Genomic DNA, 20,180 nt, shown 5'->3' with positions numbered 1-20,180 from the left:
TGGGTTCTGAGCTGGTCTTCCACCCTGGCAATGTTCCCTGAGGTTTAACCAGTCAAGCATTCTACTTTCAGGAATCCCTCCCGCCCCCCCAGCATCTCTCTCTGGGCACACAGCCTGATGCCTAAGCGCCCCCCACCACCCGATGCAAAATAATCACGCCTCTGTCCTCAACACCTGCTGTGTGTGGCTCAGGCGCCACCTCTGTGCTCTGGGGCCCTCTTGCCCGGAATGAATGTGGCAGCCCTCATGGTGATGGTGTCCAGCCACTCCAGCCCGAACCACACCAACACCCAGTTCCAACAACACATAGGGCCCCCCCCACCCCCCAGCCCAGGAGACTGTTGGGCTAGGCCTTTCCTGCCTCCCCCGTCCATACACACCCTGGGTCTACGTACGGCACCACATGCAAGGCCCTTCTGCACATCCCTACAAGGAGACTGGCCGCCTCTCTCTGCCAGGGCCTGCGGGGTGGGGCCGAGGAGCACGCCCCAGGCAGTGGGGCTCAGCCCGGGGCTCATTAGCGCCCCAATGAGATGGGAGGTGACAATTCTTCAGGATGGTGGGAACAGGACGGGGCAGGACCAGACCCTGGGACAGGAGGGGTTGATGCAAGGGGTTGATGAGGGAGGTGACCCGGGGAGCACCCATAGGGAGTAGGCAGTGAAACAAGGAAGGAAAGGAAGCCAATTCAGGGTGTCGTGGTCACACAGGTCCCCCTCCGAGGGGGGTGGAGACAGTGGGGAGCACACCTCAAAGGTAGCCCCCGGCAGGAAAGGGGAGAGAGCGCTCACACTGGCTCGCAGACCCTCAAGGGCCATCGTTTGAGGCTGCCCCTTGGAGAACATTCTCCCTGTCCCTGGTGCAGCCGAGCGGGCTTCTCTGGCCAGAGAAGTCCTCAGACGGGGAGGTGCCACTGCTGGCAGGGCGAGTCCCCGCGACAGCCGGCAGGATCGGCCACCCGCGGCCCGTATGCACGGGCACGGCGCACTGCAAGGTTCGGGACCTGCTCAGCTGGTTTCGGTGCACACACACCTGCGCCCCCACACTCAGAGCTCACATGCGCAGGGGTCCCACACGCACACTCCGAGGCCACCCACTCCTACTCAGGGGTCACCGCTGGTGTCCCCCTGATGACTGACCGGGTTGTGGGCACGCGCGGTGGAAGGACAGGCAGCTCCAGCGTCCGACGGAGCGAATCTTCGGTCATGGGCTCTGCTCTGCTTGACCTCACACTGAACCTCCCAAGTCAGGTGAACGCTCTCAATCAGAACCAATTACCTGGGTCAGGCCCGGTATTTCGGGGCTGGGGGCTGGGCACGCCCTTGCCCCCAGGGTTACAGCCCCGCTGTGCCTGCTCAGCACCTTGCCAAGGAATCCCAGGGCCCCAGGTCCTCAGGCCCTGTCGTCACAGCCCCAGCCTTACCAAATGACCCCTCCCCAGCCTGACCCCGAGGTCCTGGGGCTGGCAAGCCTTCTGCCCCACAGCTGGTGGCTGCCTGGCCCGTGACCCACCATAGGGTGAGGGGAGACAACTTTCGAAAGGGCAACCCTCCACCCTCTGGCAGGCTCTGAGACCCATTACCCACCCCCATGACTCAGTTGCAAGAGACAGAAACCCAACTTGAACCTTCTTAAGCAAGAAAGGACATTTATTGACTCATGTAACTAAATAGTCCAAGTGATAACTCTGACTTCAGGCTTGGCTGGATCCAGGAGGTCCAAGAACACAGGCAGCTGTATTGCCTCTCTTGGCTCTGCTGCCCACCATGTCACCTTCATTCTCCCACGGGAACAAGGGCTGTGGACAGACCAAGTCTATGCTGGCTGGCTCATGACCCAGCCCCAAGGCCTAGCTCCCTGCTGGGCTCTGACATCTCGTCCTCTTCCCCGCCCTTCCCTTCCTGGACTGTCCCTGTGTGTTTGAACCATCGCTGCCAGACTGGGGGCCCAGGGGCAGGACTCAAGCTGGTTCTTCTCTGGGTGGCGAACCCCAGGGGTGGGGGGTGCCTTGTGGAGCGGACAACTGGCAAGAGCATTCAGTTCAATTATGATGGAAACAAATTCCTCTCTGTGTGTCACGGCCTTGAGGACAGTAAGTGCAGAGTTGCAGACTCGGTGGCCCGTGACCAGACAGCACCCACTCCTGTACTCCCTGTGGCCTCTGAGCTCCTAGGCTTTCCAGGGGACTTGGAAGCCTTTGGGCAGCAGGGAACGCTGTGAGGGAAGGCTAGGTGCTGGGACCCAGATGTTTGGCTGTCCCTGCTTCTGTCATCAGTTCACTGTGACTTTGAGCCAGATCCTTTCCTTCTCTGGGCCTCCGGACCCCCACCCCCACCACAGCTCCTGCATATCTCCAGTGCCCCCCCACCCCTCCCCCTGCCTCCTGCATTGTCACCAAAGTTAGCGACCCTGGCAGGCAGAGAAAGGTTCTCACTAAGCCAGTCACTCACCCAAGGCCCCAGACAGTGTGCATGCAAGAAACACCAAATCCAATGCTTCAAGAGGCCGCACAGATCCAGTGGGGAGGAAGCTGGTCCTGGAAAAGCTGAGGAAGCACCAGAAGACAGAGGGGGCAATGATTCCAGGCACCCTGCCCAGGCTTCCCCACCATGTTCTTGGGTCACCCTAGAGAGTCAATTCACAGGCATGATGAACTTCCCAAAGCTCAGGAACAAGACGTCCAGAATGAGTGAAATGGTTACATCAGTAAGTAATAGCAATAAGCAATAGAAGAATCACCTGGGATGGGGGGTGCGGGTGGAGATTAAAGTGTGTGTACCAAATTGTTAAACTTTGGCTATTAATAGGGGAAAAAGGGGGCCCTTGGTGGCTCAGTTGGTTAAGCGTCTGCCTTCGGCTCAGGTCATGACCCCAGCGTTCTGGGATCGAGTCCTGCATCGGGCTCCCTGCTCAGTGGGGAGTCTGCTTCTCCCTCTCCCTCCCGTTTCCCCTACTTGTGCTCTCTCTCTCTGTAGATAAAATCTTTTAAAAATCTTTTAAAAAAATAGGAAAAAATACAGGTCACTCCAGCCCTCTCCTTAAGGAGCAAATCTGCCTGGGGTCAAGGAGAGAAAGAGAGACAAAGAGACAATGAGAATTAAGGCCCTTCTGTTTTGGACACACACACACACACCCCACCACACCACCTTCCTCGGCCTGGTGACTGTCTCTTCCGCAGAGCTCAGTGGCTTGGAACTCTGCATATCCCCCTTGCCCAAATCTGCCATTCCCCTTCAGTGCTCTTATAAATCTTCGGCATCAAGGGAAAAGCATGGCTTTTGGTCTCATAGCTTTGGCGTGGTAAACTCCATAATGGCCTCCAAAGACGTGCAGGTCCAAATTCCCAGAACCCATAACTATGTTAGCTTCCGTGGGGAAGGCACTCTGCAGGTGGGATTAAGGACCTTGAGAGAAGGCAATGAACCTGGGTCATCCAGGTGGACCCAATATGATCACAAGGGTCCTCCCCAGGGGGAGGCCTCACGGTCAAAGTAAGAGAAGACGTGCCAAACTGAAGCGGCGGGAAGAGAGAAATGAGAGATTTACACTGGCTACACTCCAGAACGGCCTCGGGAGGAGAGCTGCTGCTCCCCGAGGGCCCATTTTCAAGGACTCCAACTGGGAAGTGACTTCCCAACCACGGGGACAGGAATCGCCCTGACCGCGGGGCGCAAGAGACATTGCAGGAGGCAGGAGAGCTAGGGGCAGGGAGCAGAGAGCCCCCAGATGTGGTGAGCCCAGGTCTGAGGCAGCTCCAAGGCCAAGGACCGGGCACATGCCCTTCCTGGTGAGTGGAGGGCCCGGAGGCCAGCACAGTGTCACAGGAAGCTGATGAGCAAGAATCCTGGGCTGTACTCTGGAAAACTGTATGGAGGTTCCTCAAAAAGTTGAAAATAGAGCTACCATATGATCCAGCAATTGCACTACTGGGTATTTACCCCAAAGATACAAAAGTAGGGATCCGAAGGGGTACATGCACCCCGATGTTTATAGCAGCAATGTCCACAATAGCCAAACTGTGGAAAGAGCCAAGATGTCCATCAACAGATGAATGGATAAAGAAGATGTGGTATATATATACAATGGAATATTATGCAGCCATCAAAAGGAATGAGATCTTGCCATTTGCAACGACGTGGATGGAACTGGAGGGTATTATGTTGAGTGAAATAAGTCAAAAAGAGAAAGACATGTATCATATGATCTCACTGATATGAGGAATTCTTTTTTTTTTTAAGATTTTTATTTATTTATTTGACAGAGAGAAACACAGCAAGAGAGGGAACACAAGCAGGGGGAGCGGGAGAGGGAGAAGCAGGCTTCCAGCTGAGCAGGGAGCCCGATGCGGGGCTCGATCCCAGGACCCTGGGATCATGACCTGAGCCGAAGGCAGATGCTTAACGACTGAGCCACCCAGGTGCCCCAGATATGAGGAATTCTTAATCACAGGAAGCAAACTGAGGGTTGCTGGAGTGGGGGGTGGGGTGGGAGGGAGGGGGTGACTGGGTGATGGACACTGGGGAGGGTATGTGCTCTGGTAAGCGCTGTGAATTGTGCAAGACTGTTGAATCTCAGATCTGTACCTCTGAAACAAATAATGCAATATATGTTAAGAAAAAAAAAAAAGAAGAAGAAGAAGGTAGCGGGAGGGGAAGAAGGAAGCGGGGGAAATCGGAGGAGTAGACGAACCATGAGAGACAATAGACTCTGAAAAACAAACTGAGGGTTCTAGAGGGGAGGGGGGTGGGAGGATGGGTTAGCCTGGTGGTGGGTATTGAGGAGGGCACATTCTGCATGGAGCACTGGGGGTTGTGCACAAACAATGAATCATGGAACACCGCATCTAAAACTAATGATGTAATGTATGGGGATTAACATAAGAATTAAAAAAAAAAAAAAGAATCCTGGGCTGTGTTACTACAAGGTCACACTACCCCATCAGTGGGGGGCGCTCCAGGCTGTGAGCCACCCAAGGGCTGGGACTTTATCTCAGCTTCTGAAGCCCCCAGGCCGGTATGGACGGGGACACAGGCTGGCTGCTCAAGGACAGCACTTCCCCAAACACCACAGGAGGAGGTGGAAAGGGGACCCAGAGTCTGAGAAGTCAGAAAATCGTGCACGTGCTGCCCCCCTCCCAGAAATTCACACCCCTACACACCTGCCCCATGAGAAGTCCTGAAGCTGAGGGGTCAGGGCACCTTCATTAGCCCAGCAGAATTTATTCAGCCACAGGAAACTGTTACTCACAGTTCGGAATCAAGACTGATTCCGAACCTCCAACAAGGGCTCCCCGTGGAGCACACTTTGAGAAATGGTGACCCGCATGGAAGGAGTGAGTCATCGAGGGGCTGAATGAGTGAATCATGACTTCATTAAGTATTGGGTGAATGAACGGAAGGAAGGAAGGAAGGAGGGAAGGAAGAAAGGAAGGCGGGGAGGAAGCCCAGCTCCCAATGCTGCCCCCCACCCATATCTCCCCAAACGCACCTTGCCCCGCCAGGCGGTGAGGGGCTCAGACGGTGGGGATGAATCCAGATCCTAATGGTGCTGCCCTATTTATACCTGGGTCTGTATGAAAAGGGAAAATCTCCTCTGTTGTCATTTTAATCTACTTCCTCCTGAGGGAAGGCTGGGATATGGTGAGATTCTAGCATGATCCCCACCCTTCCGGGGCCATAGGGCATAATTCGAATCTCAATTCTGAGAATAAACCAGTGAACTGTAAAAGGAGAACAAAAACAAAGACAAAACGGATGGCAGCAGGCGGGGCGGGAGGGAGATGGTGAGTGCATGGAGGGTCAAGGGCACACAGGTCAAGAGTACACAGGTAACTGCTGGGCTCTGTTACTCCAAAAGCAGTCCAAGGATTTGTGCGCGGTTTCTTTGGGAGGTGATCGCAGGAAGCACAGGAGGAGTAGGGAATGAAGACAAGGGAGGGATGAGAACCCCGAAGGAGGGTTATTGCTGTGGGCAACTGCTGGGGAGTCTCTGCAAGAGTGGAGAACACACCTCAGAACTGTCCCGCCACCACGGAGGGCAAGAAGCCAGGGCTTCTGTGCACTCACCCTCCTTGAGTGGCCGAGGGTTGGCCGGGGGTGTTAACACGCTGGGCCTTGCAGTCTGTCCCGCACACCAGCAGAGCACGCTCCTGCAGCCAGAGAACATTCTCCAGCATGAGCAAGAGGACTGTGGCCGGTGACATCCGGAGTGGGCTGAGGGTTACGGGCCCTGGGGTGCGGACACACATGGGTGCCGCTGTATCTGCTTTCCTATTTGGGGACGGGGTGAGGACGGAGTGAGGACGGAGCCTGACCTTGGCTCTGCTCCACAGGGAGGAGATGGCCCAGCCCCAGCCAGCCTCAGGCCGGAGCCCCCCAGAGTGACAAGCAGTGGGGGGTGGGGGGACCCGGGCTGTGTGCAGCTTTCTCTTCTGCTAGCACACTTCCTCCTCAGCTTCCTGAGTGTTGGGGCGGGCCAGAGGCGGGCCAGCCTGGGCCCGGCCTGGGGAGGCTCACACAGCTCTCCTTGGCACCCAGCCCCCCGGAGCCACCATGAGCCAGCCCCGACCCCCGGGCCTAGAGGAGGCTGCCCTTGAGACCCTCCTGGGCGACCTCATCGGCTACTACAAAGAGGAGGCAGGGGCGGGCCGGCTCCGGGTCTGCAGGCAAGCAGCCCTCACCCACAGGGCCCAGCGGCTCTTGGACACGGGAGCCCCCCCTCAGTTCTATCTGCCTGAGCTTCTGGTCCCTGATCCGGGCTCCACTCACTCCTGCGGGGCACCCAGCCCTGCCCAGAGTGTCTGCCACGAACTGGTGCAAGCACTAGAATTCCTGGAGCTCATATCTGTCAACCTACTTCTGTTTCCCTGGAGGAAGGAAATCAGGTCCCTAAAGGTAGGCACCACCATGCCTCTGAGCCAGGGGGTCTCGGGTAGGGGGCCAGAGCTCTGTCTCTGGGGGGAAGAGCATATCCATCCTGCCCACTGACTCTAGTCCCATTTTACAGGTGGAGAAACTGAGAGCGGAAGAGGTTAATGCAACTTATCTATGGTCACCAGCTAATAAGTAGCCCAGATAGGCCTCAAACTCAGGCAGTGCAGCCTCCAGCCCCTAGACCATACTGCCTCTCAAAAGAAAAGGAACGGAGGAGCTCATAATCAACAAGGGGAGGAGTCTGGCTCTGGAAAGCTTTATTCTCTTCTGGCTCCAGGCCAGGACTGCTGGGTTGGGAGCCAGGATATCGGGGCCTCACCCCAGCTCAGTTATTCTCTTGATATGTGACTTGAGACCAGGTCCTGTCTGGTCTTTAGGCCCCAGTGTGCCCTTCTGTGAAATGGGACAGAGGGTAACATGATCATGGACCAGATTTCCATTCTAGCCGAATGCTCCAGCCCGACTGCTTCTCAGGAGTCTCCACTGCCCCCCGGGCATCTGCCCAGCCCCTGCTGGGTTGTGTTCCATCTCTAATAAACACCCCTGTTTGTTCCAGACATACACTGGGAACTTCGCCTACCGGGTGCAGCCTGTACTCTCCGAATACACACTGCACAGCCTTCTGGGCAGGCTGGGCTACACGGCCACCTCCGAGGCGGAGTTTTCGCTGGTCCAGGCCATCAGCAAGGAGGACGCCAAGCAGATGGTGTTTGAGATCTTCCTGGCGAGAGTTGCATGTGAGGCCATTCTGGAAACCTCGAGCAGGCAGGTGCCGGGACTGGGCAGAGAGAAACTGGCCAGGCCCCACTCCAGGCACAGCTCAGGGAGAAGGCTGGTGAAGGCCCACAACTGTCCCGCGGGGGCCCAGCCAGGCCCGGGGTCCCCAGAAAGGCTGGGGCCTGAGAGGGCCCTAGCCGAGGGCCCTGACCATCAGAGCGCTGTGCCGGTGGCCCTGAGTCTGCCTGAGGTCTTGACGTTCCCCTGCACCCCTCTTGCTGGCCGCCTGCTCCGCTTGGACTTCCAGCACCGCACCAGCAGATGCTCAGACAGTGAGGAGTTCTTGACCTGCTACAGTGACCTTGTTCTGCACCGGACACCCTTGTTCCCCAAGGACCTTGTCCTGAGCAGCTTGAAGGCAGACCAAGTCCAGGGCCCAGCCCAGGCTCCCAGCCCCCCTTCAGGTGAGGCAGTCACCTCCTCAGCTAGCAGCGGTGAGTGGTCCCCGGTCCCTGATGCAGCTCCTGAGAACAGAGTGGTCACCGTACCCAGCCAGCTCTGCCTGACACCAAGTCCCCAACTGTCAGGGAAGTCCTTGGATCCAAAGCCAGAAGCCCAGGCAGAGCCAGCCACCCCTGACACCGACGCTGTTCCTCCAAACACTTCCTGTGAGATGCATGAGCTCTGTGAACACCTCTCCCATCTCCTTGGACCCCCAACTCTATCGGGCCATCCTCAGGGCTTCCCAGGCCCCGGGCTTGAGGGGGATGAACAACCAGAGCCTCTCAGGGGGCCAGAGCCAGCCGGCGAGGGTGGCAGCCCAGACAGTAGGGTCACTCAGCTCTGGAGGGCGACTCAGACCCCCTCTCATGTACGAGAGCCCCCCAACACGCACTATGTCCCTCCCGTGGGAGCCAGAGGTGCCAATTCCCACCCGAGACCACCACTCAGGCAACAGCTGAAAACGTCACCCCTGGATGGCACAGGAACAGACACCCTGACTGAGCACATGGCTCTGCCACCAGCAAAGTGACTACTTAGAGAAGCGGCAGCTCTGGGGCCCACAGCTTGTCAGACGCAGGGACCAATCTGCTCATCAGTCCCTCTGGTCTCAGGTCCCAGCCCTGTCACCTACTGACTGTGTGACTTCGCGCCACTCACTCTCTCTGAGCCTTGTTTCCTCATCGGTAAAGTGAGTGTGGTCGGACCTACTTGCAGGAGGCTGGGAAGAGTTGGAGAGACGAGGTGTGCATGGCGCCCCTCAGTGCCTCCCTTGGGCGCTTCCTGTCCCTTCACGTCCCTTGGGCATATCCGAGGGGCAACTTCCTTCAGCATCCTTCAGGCACCTGTCACAGGGCAGATGAAAAGACAGCTGCGTAGACAACCAGACATATAATATACCCTTAACTCGCTTAGACTCCTCGGTCAGCCTCCCTTCACTCTCTACTAACTTCTGGTTAACAGAGAACAGAACCGGGGCGCCTGGGTGGCTCAGTCAGTTAAGCGTCTACCTTTGGCTCAGGTCATGATCTCCAGGTCCTGGGATCAAGTCCCACATCAGGCTTCCTGCTCTGTGGGGAGTCTGCTTTTCTCTCTCGCTCTCTCTCTCTTCCCCTCTCCCTTCCCCACTGCTCGTTCTCTCTCTCCCTCTCTCAAATAAAAATCTTTAAAAAAAAAAAAAAAAACAGAACAAAACCACACTTGGGAGCTCAGGATCATATGCTGGCTCCCCATCCAAGGATCGGGGCTCCACTCGTGGGCCACAGGCCCCCCTCCACCAGCCATCTGTTGCTCCCACATGTGCACATACACACACACACACACTTGCACACAAGTGGGTACATCCAGAGGTGCTGCTCTCCCCACAGCATTCGCTACCCAAGCAAATGACCCTGTCTATGCACAAGCTAAAGCCAGAGGACCCTGTCTAGGCCAAGTTCCAGGATTCTCTTGCTCAATTTTCTCCAGGGGCTCCCAAGTCCACACCAAGCCCGAGGCTCGGCCCCTCACTATACTCCTGACCTCATCTCATGCCCCTTCCTTGCCCCCAACCCGCTTCAGACAAGACAGACTGGCATCTTCTAGATTCCCCAACAACCTAAGCCAACCCCTACCTCCCAGCCTCTGTGTAAACTGTTCACTTCCCCACTCCACACCCTGTCCCCATCTTTCTTGTTATTCACATCTCACCTTAATGTCACCTTCTTAGAGAGACTTTTCCCCGGCCACCCATCTATCACATCAGCTTAGTTTAATTTTCTACACGAAGACATTTCATTGATTCATTTTCCATTTCCTGCACTAGAACATAAGCTCTCTGAGAAACTTCACCTTGACTCATTCACCATGGTTTCCAAGGATCCATCAAATGAAACCATCAAATGAGTAGAAAACTTAGAAAATACAGATGAAAGGCACCTGGGTGGCTCAGTCCAATGAGTGTCTAACTCTTGATTTCAGCCCAGGTCATGATCTCAGGATTGTGGGATCAAGCCTCGCATTGGGCTCCATGCTCAGCACAGAGTTTGCGTGTCCCTCTCCCTCTGTTCCTCTCCCACTTGCACTCTCCTCTCTAATAATTTGATAAAATCTTTAAAAAGAAGGAAAGAAAGAAAAAGAAAGAAAGAAAGAAGGAAGGAAACAGGGGCGCCTGGGTGGCTCAGCCGGTTAAGTGTCTGCCTTCGGCTCAGGTCATGATCCCAGGGTGCTGGGATCGAGCCCCGCATCGGGCTCCCTGCTCAGCGGGCAGCCTGCTTCTCCCTCTCCCTCTGCCTGTCTCTCTGCCTACTTGTTCTCTCTCTGTCAGATAAATAAATAAAATCTTAAAAAAAAAAAAAAAGAAAGAAGGAGGGAAGGAAACAAAGAAGGAAGGAAGGAAGGAAAGAAAGAAAATACAGATGAATATGAAAACAAAAGCAGAAGTTACTATAGTATCTACTACTGGGAGATACTCAATGTTATGGTATTAGCATAATTTGGCATGGAGACCAAACTCAGGACTCTTGAGATCAAGACCCAAACTCATATCAAGAGTCAGACACCCAACCAACTGAGCCACCCAGGCGCCTCTTGGTCTTTTTTTATAAATGTGGGGTTATAGTATTTATAGTGTTGTGTTCTGCTTTTATTTCCCAGGAAGAGAGTTATTTTAACTAATTTTAGATTTAGAGAAAAGTTGTGAAATAATGCAAGGAATTCCCTTACAGTCCTCCCCCTGCTTCCCCTGAAACGGACATCTTACATAACCATAGTACGATTGTGAAGAACAGGAAATCAACACTGATACAGTATTACTGACTAAGCTACAAACCTTTTTTAAATTTCACCAGTTTTCCCATCACTACCCTTTCTCCATTACAGGATCCTATCCAGGATCCCACATTGCATTTGTTACTTTTCTTTCAACTCCTCCAGTCTGTAACACTGTCTCAGCCTTTTGTCTTTCATGATCTTGATGCTTTTGGTCAAAATTTAATACTAATCAGTTTTATTTGAGTGTCACAATTTGGGTTTGTCTGGTGGGGGGGGGTTGTTTGTTTTTTGTTTTGTTTTATGGCTGAAGTTATGCATGTCTGGCAAAATATCATGAAAAAATGATGCTGTGTCCTTGGTGCATCTTATCAAAGAGTTCATGACGTCAATACATCTTATTACTGGTGATATTTACCTGCTGCATCCCTGGAATAAACCCCTTGTCCTAGGAGCCCTGGTTCCTTTCATTGGAGAAGGATGTTTAGACACCAAGATCCAGGCTCCAGGTGTGCTCACTGTTTCTGGCTGTCACTGCTTTCAAGCCTAGTCAGGAAACATACAGATGTGTACTAACCCATGCATATACACATGTGGCTCTCTTTCCATATCTATATAGAAATTTAAAACTGTGAGTTTATACTGATGCCTCTGCTTCTAATCCAACACCACAGGGTTTATTTTACCTGTGCCCTTTTATTTATAACTTCTTTCTCTAGAAGAGAATGAACCCCAGCTCTCTTAATCTACAGTCGACTTATTTGCTCAAGACTATTACTAGGGGTGCCTGGGTGGCTCAGTCGTTAAGCATCTGCTTTGGCTCAGATCGTGATCCCAGGGTCCTGGGATCGAGCCCTGCATCAGGCTCCCTGCTCTGCGGGAAGCCTGCTTCTCCCTCTCCCACTCCCCCTGCTTGTGTTCCCTCTCTCGCTGTGTCTCTCTCTCGGTCAAATAAATAAAATCTTAAAAAAAAAAAAAAAAAAAGACTATTACTAAAATTCCAGAATTGCTAACCATACCTCCATGAGAAACACGTTTAAAACTATAGGACAGCATTTAGGAAGAGTGATTTTTGCCTCTACTCTTCCTACATCCAGTCAAGACCTTGTTTTCCAGTTACTTAGGCTACTTCTTTATTTTCTCACCCCTCCAATGTGGCCGTTTTTCACGTGGGATGTTGTCAGGGCCACCTGTTTTTGTTTTCTGTGTTCCACTCCCCCTACATCCTCCATCTTATCAAGGGGGGTAATGTGACACATTCCTATGGTTCTAAGAGTCAGTTATACAAATGGACACATTCACACAAGAATCGTTCCCTTCTCCTCCCTGCAACCCCATCCCATCCTTCCCTCTCTCCAGCCTTTGTTCACCAGTCTGTTCAGTTTCTGGGTTATCCTTCCTGCATTTCCTCTGCATCTGTTTATGTTCTTAGGTTTCTCCTTTCTTTTTATATAAAAGGTAGCGTACCATAGATACTCCTTGGGATATTGCTTCTTTTTTCACTCAACATTGCTTTACGTCCTGGAAATCACACCTGTTCAGAGAGAGCTTCCTCATTCTTTTTTCTACTCCACCGTGTGGCTGCACCATAGTTTATTTAGCCACTCTGTTATGTAAGATCTTTAGGTTGTTTCCAAGTATTTTGCAGTTAAAACCAATGCTGCAATAAATAACCTGGTGCATAGATATTTTCCTATTGTAGGAAGTATATATTAGATCCCAGAAGTGGGATTGCTGGTTCACGATATAAGTGCAGATGTAGTTTGTTAGCTGTTGCCAAACTTCTCTCCAGAAGGGTTGTACAAATGTATACTCCCACCAGTAATGTATGTAAGTACTTTTTTCCCCACAGCCTCACCAACAGAATGTGTTTGCTGTTTTGGTTTGGTTTGGTTTGCCAGTCTGGTAGGTGAGAAATGGTATGTCGCTGTTCTTTTAATTTGCTTAGTCCATTTGGGCTTTTATAACAAAAATACCACACACTGGTGACTTAAACACAACCGAAATTTATTTTTCACAGTTCTAGAGGCTGGAAGTCCAATGTGGTGCCAGTATGGCCGGGTTCTGGCAAAGGCTCTTGGCCAGTTTGCAGACTGTTGACTTCTTGCTGTGTCTTCACATAGAAGAGGCATGGGAGCTCTGTGGGGTCTCTTCTTTAACAGCACTAAGTCCATTCATGAGGGCTCCACCCTCATGGCCTAATCCCCCCCCTCCTGAAGGTCCTCCTAAATACCATCGCCTTGGGCATTATGTTTTCAACAAGTGCACTTCGGGGGAGGGGCAAATATTCAGACCATAGCATTTGCATTTCTGCATGAATTTGAGTGCTTTTCACATGTTTATGGGCCATTTTTAGATCTTTTTTGTAAATTGTCTTTCACATCTTTTTCTCATTTTTCTATTTGATTTTTGGTCCTTTGTCCTTCATTTTTAAAGAATTCTTCATGGGTAGTTAGGAATATTTACCCTCTGTCTGTTACATAAGTTGCATTTTCTCCCGGTTTCTGGTCCTTTGACTTTGTTCATGATGGGTTTTATCACACAATTTTTAAAATTTTTATTTAGTCAAATTGATTAACCTTTAGTTTCCCCTGGATTTTGAATCATACTTAGGAAGCTTTCCCTAAATCAAGGTACTTGCCCGGTTCCAATTTTTACATTTAGATTCCTAACCACTTGGAGTTTATTCTTGGGTACGGTGTGAGATATGGATCTCTTTATCTTTCCCCAAAGGGTCACTTCGGCACCATTTGTTAAAAAGTCCATCTTTACCCCAGTGATTGGAGATGACACCTTGTTCATGTACTAAATTTCCACGTGCGCTTAGGTCTATTTCTGGGCTATTCATTCCACTGCTCTGTCTATTCACGCAGCAGTACCACACTATTTTGATACTAGAGGTTTTAGAATATGTTTGAATGTCTGGTAAGGCTGGTCCTCCAACATTGTTTTTCTTTTTCAGTCGTTTCCTGGTTATTCCTGAATGTTCACTTTTCTATATGAATTTTAGAATAACGTGTAGAGTTCCATAAAATAGACTGTGGTATTTCTATTGAGATTGTATTAAATTTGTAATTTAACTTAGGCAGAACTGACATCTTTGTGTTGAGTCCTCCTATCCAAGAATGGGATGTCTTTACATTTGTTCAAGTCTTATTTGCTGTCTTTGAGGACTTTTTAGCATTTTTCCTTCTTTGTTTTTGGATGTATCTTGTTAAATTTATTCCCAAGTACTTAACCTTCTTTGTTACCACTGTAAATGGGATTTTCACTACCCTTATGACTGCTGTTTACTGTTTGCATATGCTAATTTTGTACCCTGCTAGGTCACTAAAATGTTATTGTTTGTGTTAGTTTTGTCACTGACTCTGTGGGATATATTATGGTGTTAATTCTTTACCCCAGCAGAAGGGAATGCTGAGGGGCTGCTGGCGCCCTCCTGCCTCAGTGTGCATTTTCTCAGGGGTTATTTCAGGACGGGGGCATCTAGGAGGAGCTAAACTACATGCTTCATGTGTGGAGGGGCCGTGTCTGTCCTGTTCACCAGTGTGCACGTGTCACCCAGCACGGGGCCTGGCACAGAGTTGGTGCATGGGAAGTGCTGTCGAAAGACAGGGAGAGAAGAGAGGCGGGCTTACAGATGGCCCGAGGACTCTGGGCTAAGCAAATGGCTGGCGAAGATGCTGAACTACTAGCTTCCCCATAGCACTGATGAAGAAGCAGGTCTTAAAAATGAAAATGCAGCATCTCCACCACCCTGGCCTGGAGCAGCCCACTAACAGCTTCCCCCTCCAGGAAGGTGCAAGAAAGTCTGGTCTCTTCTCCAGCCAACTACAGAGAGCTGGAAGGGGTTTGAAGGACAGGGAGTAGCCTGGCGCGGCTCCAGACCCTCGGTGTCCATCCCCCTTCGTAGTCTGTGCAGCGTCTCTCCGCGTGAGGGAGAAAACAGAAGCCCGGTGTCCAGGGGAGGAAGAAACAGGACCAGAGAAGTGAGGTGACCTGCCCAAGGTCTTGCACCCAACAACCAGGGAAATGGGAGCCCAGCCTGTATTCGGATCCCAAAGCCCAAGTCCCACCCACAAAGCCAAGTGGATCCCAAAAGGTAAGAGTCACTTAAAACTTAACAACTGGCCACTGTCTACTTTTTCTGGGTATTTCCTAAGATGAGCCTGGAGCTGCCAACATCTGCCCATCTCTGGCTACAAATAAATCTGCTCAGTGCGTTAGGGAAAGGACGAGTGAGAGGTCACCTGAGCCCACTGAGAAGGAGATCTCCAAGAAGACATCAGTTTATTCTGTAAGGAATCCAGGGCCTTGTTGTTATAAGAAGTGGTGTCCGTTCCCATGGCCTGAGAAGCAGCTGTCTCTCTCCAGGCCCCTCTCTCATGCCATAGGATGCCAGCTATAGATCCAGAGTCCCCATGAGAAGCAGGAACATTTTTAAAAAGAAAAGGCCAATTGCCTGCCCCATGTTCTGTTATTCCAGAAGGGCCATGATGCACTTTTCAGAGGTACGGTCCCGAAGGTCAGCCTCAAAGAGGCCAGTGACCTGTACCTACTGAACAGATAGATCAGTCCAGGTGGCCCCCTGACTAGCTGGTGAAAGTACGCATCCACACCACTCCAATGGAAAGTGCCAGTCCCTGCAGCTGCTGCCATTACTCAGCCAAGTACCTGCTTTAAGGCCCCGTTTTCTGGGCCACATCAGATGAACGAACATTTCCAGGGACACTTGCCGCATACCGGGCCCTGGTCCAGACCCCTTCCATGTCCTGAGAAGTGAGCGATTCTCTCATTTGACAGACAGGGGAACCAACACTCACAAGACGTTCAACAACCAACAAGGGGCCAAGTTTTCTTGGGACTCAGGGATGGCCAATTCTAGAAAGTGTCAATCAAGAGAGGTGACTCTCAAAGGGTGGTCCCTGGACCACAGCCTCGTCATCACCTGGAACGGTGTCAGAGAACAGATTCTCGGGCACACCCCAGACCTGCTCAATTGGAAACTCTGGGGGTGGGCCTCATAATCCATGTTTTAACATGCCCTCCGGGGAATTCAGATGCACTGAAGGTGGAGAACTAGGAGCTAGAGACTCCCAAAGGGCACAAAAGCGGAGAGTCAGCCGCAGGTGCAGGTCCCCTAAAACAGTGCTATTCTCAATGTGTGTTCCGAGGAACGTGAGCACGCGTGGAGACTGTTAATGGCTATTCCCCAAAGAGGGGTTCTACTGTCAATGAGTTTGAGAGTCCCAGGATTAAATAAAGTTGAAAAGGGGGTTTGATCACAGGACTACTTGAGTTTAACTAATGTACCTTGTGCGTCTCAGAGAAAGTACCCAGGTGGCGCTTCCCAAACTTCCTGGACTATGGAACCCTTCTTTCTCAGAACACCTATTATTATCTCCCAAAACACCTGTGTTCCACAGACGCAGCCTTGAAGAAGAGAAAAGCCAAGAAATGCAGAAATTTAGGAAGATGGCAGTAAATGCAATACCTACTCTGGACTCCACAAGACTGGCTCTCTTTTGGCTTCTGTGTAATGACAGCCTTTAGCAAGCTCACTATCTTATGTAAAGCAGAGAAACACAGAGTTCACTCGGCCTTAGGGGACCTGCGGGGTTGGCGTTATGAGGAAAAGAAAGCCCCATGCCAGTGACCCTGGGGCCCCGGGTGAGTAATCCACTGCCAAAGCCCAGAGGCACCAGGCAGGGTATTATTGTTATTAGATTTTCAACAGGGAGGGCTGACATTTCCAGGAGCTCGTCAATTACTTTAATAACTGTAATTCCTCAGGCTGGACAGGCCACGGGGATGAATGTTGCTCATTCCACAGCTAGGGGAGCATTTGAAGTGAGCGCCCTCATCCGGCCCCAGGGCTCTAGGAAAACAAGATGGCATAGATTGAACAGCACCTAGGGGCAGGCAGGTTCTGGAAACATCTACCTGCTCTCAGAGTTGTAAATGCTTCAATCCTTCCCCAGGTCTGGGGTGGGAGTCTGTGGGAGGCCCTGGAAGGGTCTCTGACTGAGGTGTTCCACAGGCAGGGAGGGCGGGGGGCGAGGGACGGGACTTCGTATCCAGATGAGGGGCTCAGGTGTTAATGAAAGGGGGTAGGAAGAGAAACAGAAAGGTGACATCATTGCCCAGGGTCCACAGTTAGGAGGGCCTCCTGAGAGCCACGCGGTGGGAGTGCGTCGGCCCGGCGGCCTGTGCCCTCACCTGGCTCCACCCAACGCAGGAGGCAGGTTGAGCCGCGGACACCGAGGACACTGTAGCACCAGGCGGTGAGGGAGATGTGATGTGGGGGCAGAAGGGAGGGACAGGTGGGGCCACAGGGCACCACGGCCCTGACGCCGTGGTCCGGCCCCTGAGTCCCGACTTCCCTCCTGCCTTTGCCCCACCTCCAAGGCCTCTGGCAAAATCTCGCTAGAACCTTCCAGCTTATCTCAGTTGTGCCTTGCAAAGCTCATCATCCACATTAGAATTAACGTGTGAGCGGCGGACAGTATGTCCTGATGCCAGCAGTAGCCGGAGGAGGAGTTCTGGCACCATCTTGGACAGGGAAGTGCCTGGAGGAAGGAAGCCACGAACCAGGAGGTTGAACTGGGAACAGAAAGCCAGCAGGAGCCCGGGGCCCCGATGGCCCTGGAGCCAGCACACCAGCCCCGAATCACCCACTTCCGCACTTCGATGTGACGCAGAAACACACTTCTATCTCATTTTTTTTTTTTTAATCACCAGGTACACGAAATATTTCTGAATGATTCTAATCATGTCTTTTGCATATAAAATTAAAAAGGTGACGTGTAAATTAGAATTATTTCACTAAAACTGCTGACTAAAAGAAAACGTGCTATTCAAAAAAATTTTTTAATTACCGAGAGTCAAAGCAGCTGGGGCCGCTCCAGGGCGTACTCCCGTTATGCCCTACGGAACCCCCCCTCAGGGTAAGAATGGGGCGACACCAGCCTAGCGGGGATGTCACTGCCCTGGCTTGCTCTGTCGGCAATTTAGAGACGCCAGCCCCGCCATGCTCCTCCCAGCCATTCCTGAGAGTCCCCGCGGGCCTCCCTTCTGCTCTAAAAACTAGGCCCCGTGCCTACCGTGTGCCATCTGCCCTCTTTGTGCCCTGGCTTTTATAGCTGCTCCGCGCCCCCCGGTGCCACTGGCCCTGCCTGCCACACGGGGAGAGCAACCCTCGTCCGTGCAAGCCAGGCACCAGCCGTTTCGTGGGACACAGCTGGCCCGTGAGATCTCGGCCCCCTGCCCCGGCCGCTGCAGACACACAGCATCCGCTCCACGGTGCCAGAGCAGGAGGATGGTGAGCTCTCCTGGACCCGTACAGCCCATGTTAGGAAAGATGGGGTTTAAAAAAAATGAAAACACATCCTCCTCCTGGCAAAAGGATGCTGTTGTGGGGGGCTAAAATCACGGGCCTAGGCAGCACGCCGAGATTAACATCAGCTTTTAGGTGAAGGATTTATTGGCGACCACGGGGCAAGACTTTACCTTCTTTAAAATCACATTTCCCCCAAAACAGATGCTCAAATTGAGCTGTGGGGGGAAATCCCGGACTGTTCACTTACTTGGCTCGTCAAGCTACCGGGCAGCATAGGCCCTTGCCTCCCCCCGACGTCTGGTCGGTCCCTGACCTTTGGGCCGAGAGACACGTCCCCACTGGGCTGCTGCCCCCTCTCCTGCCCACGGAGCCCAAGAACTGGTCCAGGAGTCACAGCGCCTGCCTCCCTCTGGGGCGGGACCACCAGGGCTCCGGTCACCCACGTCGAGTCAGAGAGCTGCACGCAAAGGTGCCACACTCACGCAGAGGCTGGGACGAGGCCTTCCAACCCTCGCCGATGCCAACCGCTGCTCGGGAGAGGCTGAGGCCTGTTGCCCCAAAGTCACAACTGACCCCTCCCCATGCTTACAACCAGTCTTCTCGAAGCTCTCTCCACCCACCTCCAAAATAGCAGGAGCACCAGGGCTCCCAAGAGCCTTTGCTTGCAAGCCCTGATCTTCCAGTCCAGACTGCCCCCCTTAAAAGAATGTTCTTTCTCTTACTTCCCACTTGACTCAAGAGACAGTGGTGGCTTTGATGAGTTGCTGCAGCTGAGGGAAGCTAGGATATTTTCCGAACCAATAAAGATGATTTCATGCTGTATGGTCCAAGGGTCTCCTTGGATGGAAAAACATTTCAGAAAGACTTAAGGCCACTTGCGTCTCTCCCCGGGACCCCAAACTCTCAGTAATTCCAAGGGCAAAGCTCTTCACACAAGGCCAGTACAGAGTACGGAGGCCTCAGAAGCCAGGGCTGGTGGGCCCCTTCCCCAGCCTGGCCCTGGGCAAACCACCCAGGCACCAAAGCCATTTCCCCGACAGAGAACTGACAGCAGCTCCGGCAAGGCCTTCGTCACCAAGGAGACCGACACCAGTCAGGAGCCCACGCAGGATTCTCCTAAGGACACGGAAGCGCAGATGCCGAGGTGGTCAATGCCACAGCAGCCTCCTGCTGGGAAACCACTGAACACCGGGCTCAAGCCAAACACGACCCAACTTTGTGAAAGTCTAAGAGCATCGACTGTCCTCGAGAGCGGCTCAGATAATGAGAAAATGATGGTACTGACTCCGTGCACTGCTGGATCTCCCCATACACACGTGAGGTCTCTAGCAAGGGAAGGCAGGCTCTCGGGAGGGCGAGAATGTTTGAGAGTCATGCCGAGTCTGAACTGAGCCAACGCCACTGTCCCTGGCTCTGGGACCCTGGGGGAGTCTCTTAGCCTCTCTGAGCTTCAACTCTTCCCTGGGATGTGAGGCCACTACCTCACCCTCCTGGGTGGTCGGCAGAGTTAGAGACCCTAAGCCCAGCATTACTTCAGGCAGCTCTCCCCTTAATCACGGGGACCCAGCAGTGGGAAACCAGCAGGAGAGGTGCTGGGGAATGCGAGGCTGCAAACACCAAAGGGCATGACAAACCCATTGGTCCCATTTGTCATTTACCCTCAAGGGCCAGAGACCCAGGATGAAGACATTGGCAAAGAGGAAAAGACCATCAGGAAAACAAATGTGGCCAGATATCAAGCCCTCTTGAGAGTGGATATTTCCAAATTGCTCCTAATAGCTAACTTGGCAGCATTTTTCTGGCATGATCTTCCCCATCCTATGAACCATGTTTCTGAGTCTCTGGAGTTAATATTCGGTCCCGGTTTTGTTCAAAGAGTTTTAACATTTTCTGCACGTCGTGGTCAGCCTCAATCACCTGGAAATTAAACACACGGGTCACAG

At 52.4% G+C, this 20,180-nt stretch overlaps 2 protein-coding genes across 4 annotated transcripts in view; one reads left to right on the top strand and one right to left on the bottom strand.

The window, feature by feature from the left end:
* Positions 1 to 5,773: 5,773 nt before the first annotated feature.
* On the top strand, positions 5,774 to 8,787 carry LOC118023427. The gene is made up of 3 exons (XM_035024521.1): positions 5,774 to 6,893; positions 7,489 to 8,143; positions 8,765 to 8,787. Exons 1-3 carry the CDS (start codon positions 6,552 to 6,554, stop codon positions 8,785 to 8,787), a joined length of 1,020 nt encoding a protein of 339 aa, XP_034880412.1. The 5' UTR covers positions 5,774 to 6,551.
* Positions 7,972 to 20,180, bottom strand: part of TK2 (thymidine kinase 2) — a 35,336-nt gene continuing 23,127 nt past the window's right edge. For 2 of the 3 annotated variants that reach the window (XR_004682876.1, XM_035025053.1), the window contains one exon: positions 12,885 to 20,154. Coding sequence is in view for 2 of the 3 variants with exons in the window: in XM_035025053.1 (XP_034880944.1) it covers positions 20,056 to 20,154 (99 nt within the window). In the remaining variant the exon portion in view is untranslated. Of the gene's footprint in view, positions 8,996 to 12,884; positions 20,155 to 20,180 lie in introns of those variants that run through there. The other variant, XM_035025054.1, reaches the window with a different exon arrangement.

The sequence above is a fragment of the Mirounga leonina genome, unplaced genomic scaffold (genome assembly GCF_011800145.1).
Source record: "Mirounga leonina isolate KUSES-001 unplaced genomic scaffold, KU_Mleo_1.0 Mir_180, whole genome shotgun sequence".
Taxonomy (NCBI): domain Eukaryota; kingdom Metazoa; phylum Chordata; class Mammalia; order Carnivora; family Phocidae; genus Mirounga; species Mirounga leonina.
The sequence above is the reverse complement of the archived record's forward strand: the minus strand, read 5'-3'. Positions and strand labels throughout refer to the sequence as shown.

Bases quoted from the DNA above. Each gene is read 5' to 3' on its own strand.
- LOC118023427 (XM_035024521.1), top strand. From the start codon at position 6,552: ATGAGCCAGCCCCGACCCCCGGGCCTAGAGGAGGCTGCCCTTGAGACC. The intron at 6,894-7,488 runs GTAGGCACCACC...TGTTTGTTCCAG, and splicing joins AGGAAATCAGGTCCCTAAAG to ACATACACTGGGAACTTCGC. The intron at 8,144-8,764 runs GTGAGTGGTCCC...CTCTGGTCTCAG, and splicing joins CACCTCCTCAGCTAGCAGCG to GTCCCAGCCCTGTCACCTAC.